General features: G+C 49.3%; 2 protein-coding genes across 2 annotated transcripts; both read right to left on the bottom strand.

The window, feature by feature from the left end:
- Positions 1 to 8,271: 8,271 nt before the first annotated feature.
- On the bottom strand, positions 8,272 to 9,571 carry CDV56_103216 (uncharacterized protein; the record flags this gene model as incomplete). Its single annotated transcript, XM_026756835.1, has 2 exons — positions 8,272 to 8,740; positions 8,982 to 9,571. 2 exons carry the CDS (start codon positions 9,569 to 9,571, stop codon positions 8,272 to 8,274), a joined length of 1,059 nt encoding a protein of 352 aa, XP_026611075.1.
- A 1,905-nt stretch (positions 9,572 to 11,476) lies between these two features.
- CDV56_102936 (uncharacterized protein) lies at positions 11,477 to 12,034 on the bottom strand (the record flags this gene model as incomplete). The annotated part of the gene is made up of 1 exon (XM_026756555.1): positions 11,477 to 12,034. One exon carries the CDS (start codon positions 12,032 to 12,034, stop codon positions 11,477 to 11,479), a length of 558 nt encoding a protein of 185 aa, XP_026611074.1.
- Positions 12,035 to 12,669: the final 635 nt, after the last annotated feature.

Genomic DNA, 12,669 nt, shown 5'->3' with positions numbered 1-12,669 from the left:
TCTCATCTACGTTGGTAACTCCACTGAGCGCGAAAACCGACTGTCATTCGGGCGCGACGATTGAATACGAGTGGTTTAGTTGACCTATTCTCGACCAAGCGTTCCAGCTCAGCGTTCGCGATTCAGTGTCACGGATGCTATGTCGCCATATTGACTTCCTTTTCCCTCGTGAACGTGCTGTCCTACTGCAGCCTTTGGTGTTGTTGATCAGGAGGTGAAGCCGGGGAAAGGGTTGTTTTGTGACCTACCCAAATAGCCTTCCAGGTGTAATCATCATATCCCCCAATCATGCCTGGCTCATCCACACGAAGAGCAGTGTAAACAGCCTGGGAAAAATTCCGTGGAGTGATTTGAAAGGAGGAAAAAATTGGACCGCTTCCGCCTCAACCATGGAAGCTGTTTCCGGTTGTGGGCCCAAACATCGTGCCTAATCGGATACACGAAGATCTACCCCTAATATTATATAACAATTGAGATGGATAAAGTAGGAAGGTTTGGTTTGCAAAAAGCGTTCTATAGAGATGGAAAATCTGTTTTGTTCCATCTCTTTATGGCTATGAAATCAGAAAGCATTGCTTAACTCCAAAGGTATACTCGGGCCAATCGGCTTCTCTTTCTTGGAATCTGTGCTTATTCTGTTGAGCAGAGTTAAGAAAGGCTCTGCAAGGGCCTCCTTGCTCTTCGGACTGTGGGAAACCACAGTGGAGATGAGCAGTTTGCCACTCTTCTTCCAGTCCTGAAAGAGTACGGTATCCAGCAAAAAGTTGGGTCAATTATTTGTGATAATCACACTGCAAATGATAAGCTTTGTCGTATAGTGGCAAATTATCTTCAGGAAGAAGAAGGAATCAAATGGGACCCTACATATCGCCGCATCTTCTGTATTGGCCATGTTATTAACTTGGCCGTGCAAGTGTTTCTGTTTCAAAATGTGCTGGAAATTGAACAACTGAGTTCATGGGATGAGACAGAAGCCAGAGAAGATGAAGGACAGAGACAGGCCGCTTTTCATAAAATAGGGCCACTGAGAAAGCTCCATAATATTGTGATGCACATTCGTGGTTGAGCTGGCCGAACAAAAGAGTTCAAAGATCTTGCAGGGAGGTTGATTCCACTTGATAATCGAACAAGGTGGAACAGCTGGTATCATATGCCTCATGTAGCGCTTCGGTTTGATGGTGCTATTGATACTTATATGAAGAAGCACTTTGCCGTGCTTGAGACAGAGTATCTGTCCCCAATAGATTGGGAGAGGCTCCATAGAACCAGCAAATTCCTGAGTCTCTTTGATCGAGCAACTCTGAAAACTCAAGGAAATCAAGCAACAATTGACAATGTGTTTTTTGTGATGGATATCATCATTAAGCACTTTGAGAAAGCCCTTGTAAGTGTTAGCAATTACTATTCTGAAGTATATGATGAGTTCTTCTGATTTATAGCAGGTTGAATTTGCATCAGACAGGGAATTCTGTGCTCAGATTCAGAATGGGTGGGATATCTTTGATAAATACTACAGCAAGTCAGATGAATCACCCCTCTATGCTGCAGCACTCATTCTTCACCCTGCTCGTCGAATGAAGCATATTCAAGTAAACTGGAGAAAGAGCTGGCAAAGACCTGCACTGCAGAAGGTTAAAAATCTTTGGGAGGAGTATTGGGAAAAGGCTCCCAATTATATGGTTATGCAACCATATGAATGGAATACTCAAGATCTTGATGATTTCCATTGAATTGCTCAAGACCTAGGCAAGTTTGCTCGGCCAGCAAGCCAGATGAATACGAAGATCACAATTCTGAGTCTCCATATGAGATTCGCACCAGTGCTCTGACATGGTGGTGTCAGGATCAACAGCAAAAATGTTGGCCAAGGCTGTCATATATAGCGATTGATATCTTATCAATTCCAGCAATGAGCGATGAACCAGAAGGAGTTTTTTCAGGAGCCCGTTGTATAATCTCATGGGAAAGGGCTCAACTATCAGCTGAAAACATTGAGAGGATAGAATGCTTAAAAAACTGGCAAAAGAGTGGGATTACAGAGCAGAGATACTAGTTTAATTAAATTTTGTTGTGATCGAAGTCCGTGACTGTAATGCCAAGAAATTATTGATGAATCATCGATAATTTAACTATCATTATCGCTCATTGATAACGATTATTTATCGGCGCCTTATCGATTAATCGATGACAAGCCTGCTTGGCCGCCGTGGTCCCTTTCTTCTTCTTACCACCCATTGCGGCGCAACGAGCGGCTTAAAGAAGAAAATACCAATCGAAACCGATTCAGAGTAGAGTTAAATATAACTTCCAGTGTTTTCCCGCTCTAAAACGGTCAGGTGTGGGTGTTTTGAGTTTCGCCGGAAATCCTTCCCTTCAGGACTGACCCTGAGGGGGTATGAGACTGACGGGTTGAAGCCCGTTTCCTGTCTTTGCCTCCTATCAGTTCCTGGGTCTCAGCCCCCGTCTATAAACATTCTGATCCTTTTCCTCGCCCTAATCCGCCTATGTGCGCAGGGCCTTTGAGCTCCATGAGCTCTCCTTGAGTTCTATCGCTTCGTAGGGTGTCCCCTAGGTTGTGAGCCTAGGCTACCCTCCCCCTTGTCCCTCTCCTGTTCGTTCCGCCTCTTCTAATGCCTCTAGACCCCAATCATCATTTCGCCAGGTTCGCTCCCCTCGCTGCGGGTGTCCTGGTGGTAGGGCTATCCTTATATTTGCTAGGAATTGCAGGATAGCCTTGGTGGCTTTCGGCTCGCACAAGAGTCTTCCCTCTGCGCAGTCCTCGGTTCTTGATGGCCTAGCGACCCCGGCTTGGTCCAGTGCTCCGTAGAGCTTTGCACGTTGGCACCGCCACTCTCGGCATTCGAGGAGTAGGTGGTGCACTGTCTCCCTTAGTGCACCACACCCTTGGCATGCTGGGCTTTCCCAGAGTCTAATACTAGTACAAGACCACATGACCACTAACCAGGCCAGGGCTGGTGCCGTGACACCAAAGGACCACTACCCTCGTCTATGATGTTCTGCCCACATCCTATTTCCTGGTGTCTGTTCCCCGGGTTGGGCGTGTCGATCTCCCTCCCGGAAGCTGGCTGAAAGGACTCTTTTGGCTGGGTGGTTATCAGGTAGACTCAACAGCCGAGTTGTGTATCCTAGCTGTCGGGTGTCTAAGAGAACCTCCGCTGGGGTGTAATAGAAAAGGGTAAGAGTGGGACAGGAGGGATCAATCAGTAAAGCAGCAAGAGCAGTATTCAATTGTACTTCCAATAAGGACTCCGTAAATACAGAAAAACTGAAGCTTGAGTTTCTCATAAGCCTGGGTAAAGCGCTCCTATAGACACGGCAGGTACAGGAGTGGCAATATGACTCATGAGCTCTTGCAGACCGATCAGTCTATGTCATCGTTTGTAGATCGACAAGATCTGTGGGGGTCTGATATGTGAGGGTCCGATATGCGACGGCTCGATATCCGACGGCTCATCACATAGACGGAAAGGAATTCTTATTACATGGGGTCAGGCCCGCCTCTTTGACTAGTGGGCCAACTGGGGAAGTCTTAAGCATGCCTGTGATGGCCCAGGCTTGTCGGTTAATCATAAGCTGCATCCCTGCTAAGCAGTCACTTTGAACGCCACCAGAGCTCTGCACCATACAGGGCAACAGATTGCACTGCTGCTATCTGGATCCTCCGGACTAGTCCTGGGGCCAGCCCATGATTCTGGCATAGAGATCGTACGCGGGCTTCAGCATTCCGGGCTTTCTGAAGACGTTTCTGGTAGTGTGTCTTTAATGTAAGGCCAGCGTCTAGCCAGATGCCTAACCATCGAGTCGCCTCGTGGTTAAACGGAACTTGGTAGTTCCCTACCCTGATACGGGCTCGCTGGGTCTGGTCACGGAGTTCCCGGCCACGTTTCCGGGTGAATAGAACTGCTTCTGTCTTTTCTGAGTCGAACTGGACCATATTCTCTTTACCCCACTCAGTAGCTACCTCTGCAGCTTCTTGTAGCTTGCCGCATGTTTCCTGTACTGAATATCCTGGGCCTAGGAGGCCTATATCATCTGCAAAAGATAATGGCTGGACCCCTGGGACTGCCCTTTCTATCGCACTAAACACCCCACTGATGTAGATGAGGAATAGAATAGGGGATACTGGAGACCCCGGACGGACTCCTGAGTTAATGCCGTGAGTTGGGCATTGTATGTTGTCGATGACCAGTTGAACTTGTCTGACTGTCAAGAATGACTGCGTCCATCGAACTAAATCCCCATCTAGGCCCAACTCTATCATTCTCATCATGAGCTTCTTTGGATTGACATGGTCGAAGGCTCCCTTCACATCCATGAAAAGGGCTCCCATGAGCTGGCGTTGCTTCCAGGCTTCATGGGTACTCTGGAATAGGCATGCGACCGCATCAATCGCACTTCGCTGCTTGCGTCCCCCCATTTGTCCTGGGTGCAGGCTGCTCATAGCCTCGCAGTAGCTGGACATAGATTCTGCGGCTACTTTCTCCACTACGTGCATAGCAGTAGCATTTCTTATTAAACATATTCGCCCTTTGGGGGTCAAACAAATGCATGCTCAGATCTGGAGTGTGGCCAGACAACCATTAGCTACTCAGTCTGCCAATAAAGCCTGCGAATTTGCGGAGCAGCCTATAGTTGAATCTGGGTCTGTCAGTTCATGGAACTTCTTAGATACTAGGGCTTAGACATGTATGTATGGAGCAGAAAGCCATTTTTAGCATTGCCGTAACTTACTACTCAGGGCGCCCGTCTATGCTGGAGGTCATCAACGCTCGTCCTGCTGCAATTAACTTAGTATGTGGTGGCTTCTTGAAGAATGGCTATGGAAAAACGAGAACACACAATGACGCGATTAATAATTAATATGAAACATGCCTTATATATGAAGCAGTTTTTATCAATCCGAGGTAACTTTCTGGAGTGGATGTGAGACTGCAAAGGGGTACGGAATAATAAAAAATCAACGCGTTGAAAATACTGCTTTGGGTAGCGGCGAAAATCCGCAGAAAATCCGCGCCTCACCCGTGGATCTCTGTAACCTGTTCTAAAATTAGCGCTCCTGATCACGTGGTTTTCAGGCCAGCCATCACCCGTCTTTGGCAAACTTCTATTTTCAAACTTATTGCTGTCCTCTTCGGAAAATTGCAAGCATGTGTGCCGAAATATATACATGTATGTATGGCTGAGACCTGGAGATATATATCTGAGCAGATGATATTCCGCACCATCCGGTACCCGCGAGATTAACAAGCTAATCGATGGTTAGATTTAACTTAATAGACGATTTGGAGACTTAGTATATTTAAATATGAGCATCTTTGATTCCAGGGAAGAAGCAAAGGCTCCTCTTGGGGTACGGCGACTCGACTCCTGAAGAAATCAAAGAATGCGGTAGATTGATTTCCAGCCACGCTACACAGGACCCCAAAAGTGTGCATGGTGTCAGTGCTACTGTACGGCTTTAGAGCCGTTGCCTCTGTACAACATTTCCAGGCTCGCCTGTAGTTTCTGGTAGTAGATTTGGCAAGTCTCTCGCAACCAGTATCTTACGAAACGGAATCCCGCACTAGCTCTAAGGGCCCCAGGTTATGAATAACAGGATACACGTCTAGTCTTTGGCAAAATGAACAACGCTTCCGTCTCAATAATCTCAGTCATGGTGCCGTTGTTTCTCATCTCGTGTGCATGTAGGGTGGACGAGGCCAGCGACTGGTGTCCACAAGGATCGGCAGGTTGTCCGAGTCGCCCAAGACCCCCAGTCAGAACAGATGCCATGGAACGTTAGGGAGTCATACTAACAACACATTGACCAGTTGCAGGCGTCCTGTCAACTAAGTTGGCCCAAAAAAATCCCCACAAAAATGCGTCGATGAGGAACATCCAACATGCAACCCGAGATAACGTTATTCCAACCTCAACTAGCTAAAAGGTTCCTACGTACATCTTCTTGTCCAAAACAAGTCAATTGGTGAAACGGGGTGTGGGAGGCCGTTAGCGGTTCGTGTAAAACTCTCCTACGGGGACGATTTGGGGCGATTGGGGACCGCAAGGCTTCAGATTGGCCATGACCACGATGTTCTGTTTCCCCCTGTAACTATTTGACCCAGACTGGAGGAGAGAACCTCAGCCGAACTGGGGGTGATTGGGAGCGATTGGGGGCCATCGAGAACGATTTAAGGGGGACTTAGGGTGGACGGCTCGGTTGGGAATTACGTTATTGGAATCGACCGGGCCTGTTAAGGCTTTGCCACAGGCGACCGCGAGCCACCCAACCCCTAGTGTCTCTGGCGCCCTCCTCTCCCCCCCATACAAGAAGAGCAACAGACCAGTACTGTACAAGCCAGCCCTTGCTACCGCTGTCGTTCGAGCCGTTAACGTACGAGGGGGTTGAAACTGCCGTATGGTGTGCCCAGTCCTGGAAGGCCCCAGGACAAGACGGGTTTCCAATGGGAGTATGGCAGGAAGCGTGGCCGGCAGTGGGGAAACGGATTTTCCAGATATTCGAAGCATCACTAAGGCTTGGATGCATCCCTCAAGACTGGAAGACAGCAAAGATTGTCGTGCTCCACAAGTTCAAAAAAGACCGAACGCTGCCCAAATCATACCGACCGATATCTCTCCTATCAACGCTTGCGAAAGCAATGGAGGCAGTCGTAGCCAGGAGGATGTCCTATCTAGTTGAGCAACACCAGCTACTGCCAGTAAATCACTCTGGAGCGCACAGCAGGCGATCCTGTGAGCAAGCACTGAACATTTTAGTGGAAAAGATCTACGACCCCTGGAGGTCAGGAAAAGTCCTTAGTCTGGTGAGTTTCGACGTAAAAGGAGCCTACAATGGAGTGTCCAAGGAGGTCCTCCTTCGCCGACTGTTAGAGAACAGGGTCCCAGAGATACTGGTACGGTGGATATTGTGCTTCTGCTCCGAGCGCCATGCACAGATTGTTGTCAATAAGTACTGCTCAGAGGAGATGGCAATTAAGCACGCAGGGCTGCCACAGGGCTCTCCCCTGTCACCAATCTTATTCCTCTTTATGAATGCCAAATTGGTGAAGGTTCGTATTACTGATAAGAAGGGGGCTATTGCGTTCGTGAACGACTACACCCATTGGGTGGTGGCCCCCTCTGCCGAGGCAAACACAGTCCGATTACAAGAGAGAATAATCCCAAGGGCCCTCCAGTGGGCCAGGGAATCAGGAGCCTTATTTGAACCAGAGAGAACATCATTCATTTATTTCACAAGAAACCCTCGCCTCAGGCAACAACCAGCAATCCCTCTGTGGGTCAAAGGAACTCCTGTGCTGGCCCAGTCTGCTGTGAAGCTACCTTGCGGTGATACCGGAGTTCTCGAGTATACGGCTAAGCTCCTCGAAATCTCTATATCTAGCCATTTGGTCAGACATTTTTGCTGTAGCACCTGTAGCGCCTGCAGCAGCGCTGCCGCTATACGTACGGCGTGTATGACATGGCTTCGGTATACTTCCGCAACACCAGATCAGGAAAGAAGGGAAACAGGCAGCCTAAGCCTAGGCATTTTAAGTACAATATTCCAGCGGCGGGGGCGTATACTGCGAGACCATCGGAGTGTGTGCTTTCGGTGCTTGGAGAGGTAGCTCGGGGGCTGGTAGGGGAGGACGTGGTACTGAGTTCGGATGTCAAGGAATATTTGGTGTTGGGGTCCTGGGCTGGGTCTGGGGTGTCGTGCGTAGCGTTTACGAGAGCACCTGAGCTAGTTTCCGCGATGGTGAGTGTAAGGGGAGTGGATCTCGACTCCATCCGAGCGGCTGTGGATCAGGTATGCGCTGAGAACCCAGGTGTTAACGCACCGAGCGTTGCCGAGCATACCAAGGAGGACTATATGAACGGACGCGCAGTAAGGAACTGTAGTGCAGGTGTCAGGTAGGCTAGCGCCGCATGTTGTAGACGTAATCAAGGCTAGGCGCGGCGATGGAGCCAAGTGCGACATTACTTTCTGTAATGTCACGCAAGCCAAGCTATGCTTCTGTGTCACCATACCATCCGGGACGTATGTCCGCACGCTGTCGCCTGGGTCGTTGCATATACTCTCTACGGTGTTCCCGCCCTGGTCGGCATGCATATCTCAGCCATCAGCTCCTTATTACAAGGTTCTTTGCGAGCCTGAGAGTGGAGGTTTTAGGACTCTAGCGAACAAGAACTCATGCTGCATGCTATACGCTGACGGCAGGATGAGATTTCAGGGAGGTGTAAGGGATTGCGCGCGTACAGCAGTAGCCATCAGGGAGGCAATAGGACATGTGATGCTTGGCCATTGCTGTAAAGGTTTTCTGTCTCGTCTTGCAGAACAGGAGCTATTGGATGAAGAGGAGGTGGGGGTGGCAACCCAAGTCTCAGCAACGACCTCAGTGCCAGGGAGTTGCCAGTACTGAGTACCCTAGCCATGCTGTGGACTACGCGAGAAATCCCATAATTGTTTACGGGCACCGCAGACTTGCCGCGGTTGCCCCTGGGAGGTCTTGGCGGGACGTAGTGGATAACAGAGTCATCGGCCTTGAGGTACACAGACTCCTGTCCATCCCACTGGAAGCTCAGCTTGATGTCGAAGTACCTGCGCGGAACCTTGGTGCGTATCTCATCGCGAGTGAACTCGTTGGTGTTATCTCCGATGGGCGCGAAGACGACGTCGAGACTCTTGACAGTATCATCGTCCCATGCCACCGGGGCACTGGGTACGGGAACAACGGGTCTATGAGAAGCCATAGCGTAGCGGGTTGCGAGCAGGTGTGTCAATTAGTCCCTAGAGCAACTGCGAAGCGTTGCAGGGATCTTCCCCGTATGCTCATGCATTTTAAAGCAACGCAACATGTGTTGTAGGCACACCTATGCCACATAAGTCCAAGAGGGATAGTTAACACAGAACTGGTATGTATTGCTAGTTTACCACGCTATTACCGCCGCCAAGGCCGAGATACATACCGGCGTCATACTTAGCGTCCTTAGATGCGTCTGCACACACGGCTTTGAGTGCATCAGCACCAGCGCCGCTTCTCGCCTCGCGCAACTCTACACAGGCCATGAGTTGCTCTGCGAAGGACGATGCATCGGCATCATCTCTAGTATTGGACATATACTCGGCCATTATGGTCATGGCGCTAGCCTCGCCGTCGGTCAACCTAGGTATGTCACTCACAGCGCTGCCGCGCGTAGCCGACGCCGGCGAGGCTCTGGATCTGGACGCTAGCCTCTGTGCCCTTACCGACGAGGCCTTCAGTGGTGTAGTAGGGGTTACCTGCGAAGCTGTGTCGGCTGCGCTCTCGGTAGCAGGCGTAGCTTGGCCAGGGGTGTGCGGCGCAGGTACAGGTGCCTCGGTCACCGGTGCTACCTTGCGCTGTCTAGCCATGCGTATCTCGGCAGGGCTCATGACCCTAGACGCATCAGTGGCAACGGATGGCGCGCGCGATGGTGACGACACGCTGCGCACCTCGCCTTGTGGCACACGTGAGTGCGTAGCGGGCTCCTTGGTGGTAAATGAGGATATGCGTTGGTAGATATTGCTACTCATGCCGTTGGATGACATACTGATGAATGTGGAAACATTCCTAGTGGACTCGCACATCGATATGATGGACTCAGACAGCGTGGTAAGCATCTGCAACGCCACGGTTCAGGAAGCTCGGACGGCCGTGCTCGTTGGGCTCCCTTTTGAGATCCACAGGAATCCCTGCATCCTTCCTACGGAAGAATCACACCTCTACCGGCACGGTATCGCACTCAGGGGTTCGGAGAAGATAAGCGGAAACAGCAAACCTTCCTGAGACTTATTATAGTGACATGGAACTACGAACAAGGTTAGTGATGAGTGGAGCGGGTGCAGTGAAGGTGCATACTGTAGTCAGCTGGGTCCACAGGTACGGTCTCGCACTCACAAGGATCGTAGAGCCTAGCAAAAGTAGGAACAATCCTATTGACCCTATTGACGCTACCCACAAGGCTCGTTGATGCCGAGGAGCCGTATGACACGGATGTCGCCAAAATAGTTTGAAAGCATTTGCGTGGATATGTCGGTGCTTAACACTTATGGTCCAGTATCTGATAACTTCGACATGAACAAAGCTAAGACCAGTAAGAGTGATGATCATGAACAACGAAAGCAAAATTTTGCGATGCTCCTAGACTACCATGTCAGCGACATGCATATCTAAGATCTCCGGGTTTGAAGAGTGCTCAGAAAAGGTCGTACATGATCCGTCGATGCTGCAATAGAGAGGTGACACACTGTGGGGTGGAAGCGCGCGCATCTTTTATGTAATCAGCAAGCAGTGTAAGATGCTCCAGCTATCTGAGGTCCCGGTCCTCGGCTCCCTGGATGTTCTGTATGTGGACATGGAGTTCCAGCAGAAAGTGGAACAAGATATTTTGCTCAATCAATCTGAACTTTCCAGTGTCTGTGCCAGTTTTATTTGAAGAATCGATAACACTTATCAATGGCTTGTCCTTGATCAGACTCGCTGTCCTGACGCTTTGCAGGACTACCCGCAAGGTATCCCGGAGCGCTTCTGACTTGATGTCTACGAAAGTTACTGTCTCACCAAATCTCTTATCTATGTCACTATGTGTGCTGTTACTCAGCTCGTTCAGGACTTTGATCTGGTGCATTCCTACCAACACAGTTATGGACCACAAGACATATTCGTCCAGGTCGTCCAATTGTTTTTTTGGTCTCTGTCGACTCGACAATTTTGTACTTGAATGTTTGTTTATACCACCTAATTACCAATCAGTATTCCTAAAGCGCAATTCTTGGAACAGGAAACTACATCTCCACAATGATTTTGAAGTCTGCTCTATATGGCCAGACCTTTTCCTTGTCCTGGTTGTTTTCTAGGTCGCTCTCTGCGCCATTGAAAGCCGACTGAGGTCTGTGTTCAAGCTTAAATAATATTCTTGATGTCGATAACACGACGTCGACAAGTCACATACATAAAACAGCTTCAAAAAGCTCTTTCAACTGGCTCATTGTAACAGGCTCCCACGGAGCGAATGGGCTGTTAGGTTGCGGATTATCTTATTTTTCAGCCCTCTGACTTTTTTGGTTTTGATCTCACAAGCCACAGCATACCCGGAGCATATTCAATATTGGTAGAGTCGTCCTGGCTTCCTGTATCAGCAGATTTTACCAACTGCTTCTCCAGACCATCTGCATCAAAAGCGGTGTTGAAGGGCCGAAGGGAAGTGTGGCCAACTTGTACTGGCCTTTCTTTATGTCATCGCTGAAACAAAAATGAGCGATTTGCCAAGAAAATAGATGGTAACAAACTTACACTTCATGGATTTTCTTCACCTCCAGCTCCGAAGCTTGAGCGCCACCCAGCAGATCGCCCTTATCTGCAGGCACAGAAGAGTTATGTGGCAGTTGCTCACCTTCCACAACGGCGTCAACGGTGTTCGATGTTGACTGGCAACCATTTGCTGGCCCAGGATTTTACAGAGTCGCAGCATCAACTTCGTCGCCAGTGGCCGGCAATTTCAGATGTTCAGAGACCTTGCAGTCACTTATTCTGCCTCGCGGCTTCTCCGCAAAGGTTGAATATGCACTTGGATCATCGGGAGAAGGAATAAGGAGGCTAGCGGACTTTGTCGGTTGGTCCATTGTGGCAGGCTCCGAAGGGGCGATTTGTGGGCTGTTAGGAGGTGTCCCTGCCTGACCGCCAAGAGGCGGTTGACAAAGATTATTCTTCTTGGCGCCAACAGACGCCAGCTTCGAGGCTCCAGTAGTAGCATCGAAAGATAACATGGCCTGAAAGACCTCCATAGGTTGCGTCAGTCGGCTCGCATTGGGTATCCGGGAGTTTCCAGGCGAAGAGGTATCCTCAACAGGCATCTCGGGCAACACCTGTCGGATAGAATCGACAATGGATTGTTTGAGGACACCCTTGTCTGCGTTTCGCAAGGACATGTCCCGAAGTAGGCTTTCAGGAGGCGTCATGACTTGAAGAGATGAAGATGGAGGTGCAGTGATTGCCTTTTGGAAAGTTGCCATGCTGTGCAATTGATTTATGACGAGATTGGGATAGTATGGGGTGGGTTGCTATGATGAATTAAAGGTCTTAGTCAATGATGTTCGAGGAGGGAGGCCAGAAGGAAACATGTTTCCTTATATGTCTGTCGTCCAGTGATCCACTGCGTAGGATCTGTCACTTCTTTCAGGATGAGACAGTCACTTTCCATCTTGCATTCCGTCTAGATGTGCCGCGGGATGCATAATATTGGTCTTGATCGCGTTGAGCTGGGTGACACAGTTCCGTGAGGTGCAAGATGGAGGCCCCGAACATGTTGGATTTGTGGGCTCTTCCAATTAGCTACCCTGCGTTCCAACGGATCCATTCCATATACAATTAACAAGTTATTGCCCTCATATTTTCCCAATAGCATGTCTCGGTTGAGTTACGTTTGTCGATGGCTACTCATTCCTAAGTCTGGTCGTCCACAAAGATATTGCCGTCATCCACCACCAAAACCATTAGCTGAATTCGGATATTAGCTATTCTGTTCTGGACTAGCAATAATTTTAAAAGTCTCGATAACTGTTGATCAACTAAATTTCCTGTTCTTGCAAGCTGGCGCTATTTTAGCCAAGTCATGCATCACAGTGGGGGGCATTCACATGACAAAGTT

The sequence above is a fragment of the Aspergillus thermomutatus genome, assembly GCF_002237265.1.
Source record: "Aspergillus thermomutatus strain HMR AF 39 chromosome Unknown NODE_253, whole genome shotgun sequence".
Taxonomy (NCBI): Eukaryota; Fungi; Ascomycota; class Eurotiomycetes; order Eurotiales; family Aspergillaceae; genus Aspergillus; species Aspergillus thermomutatus.
This window is presented reverse-complemented; position numbering and strand designations above follow the sequence as displayed.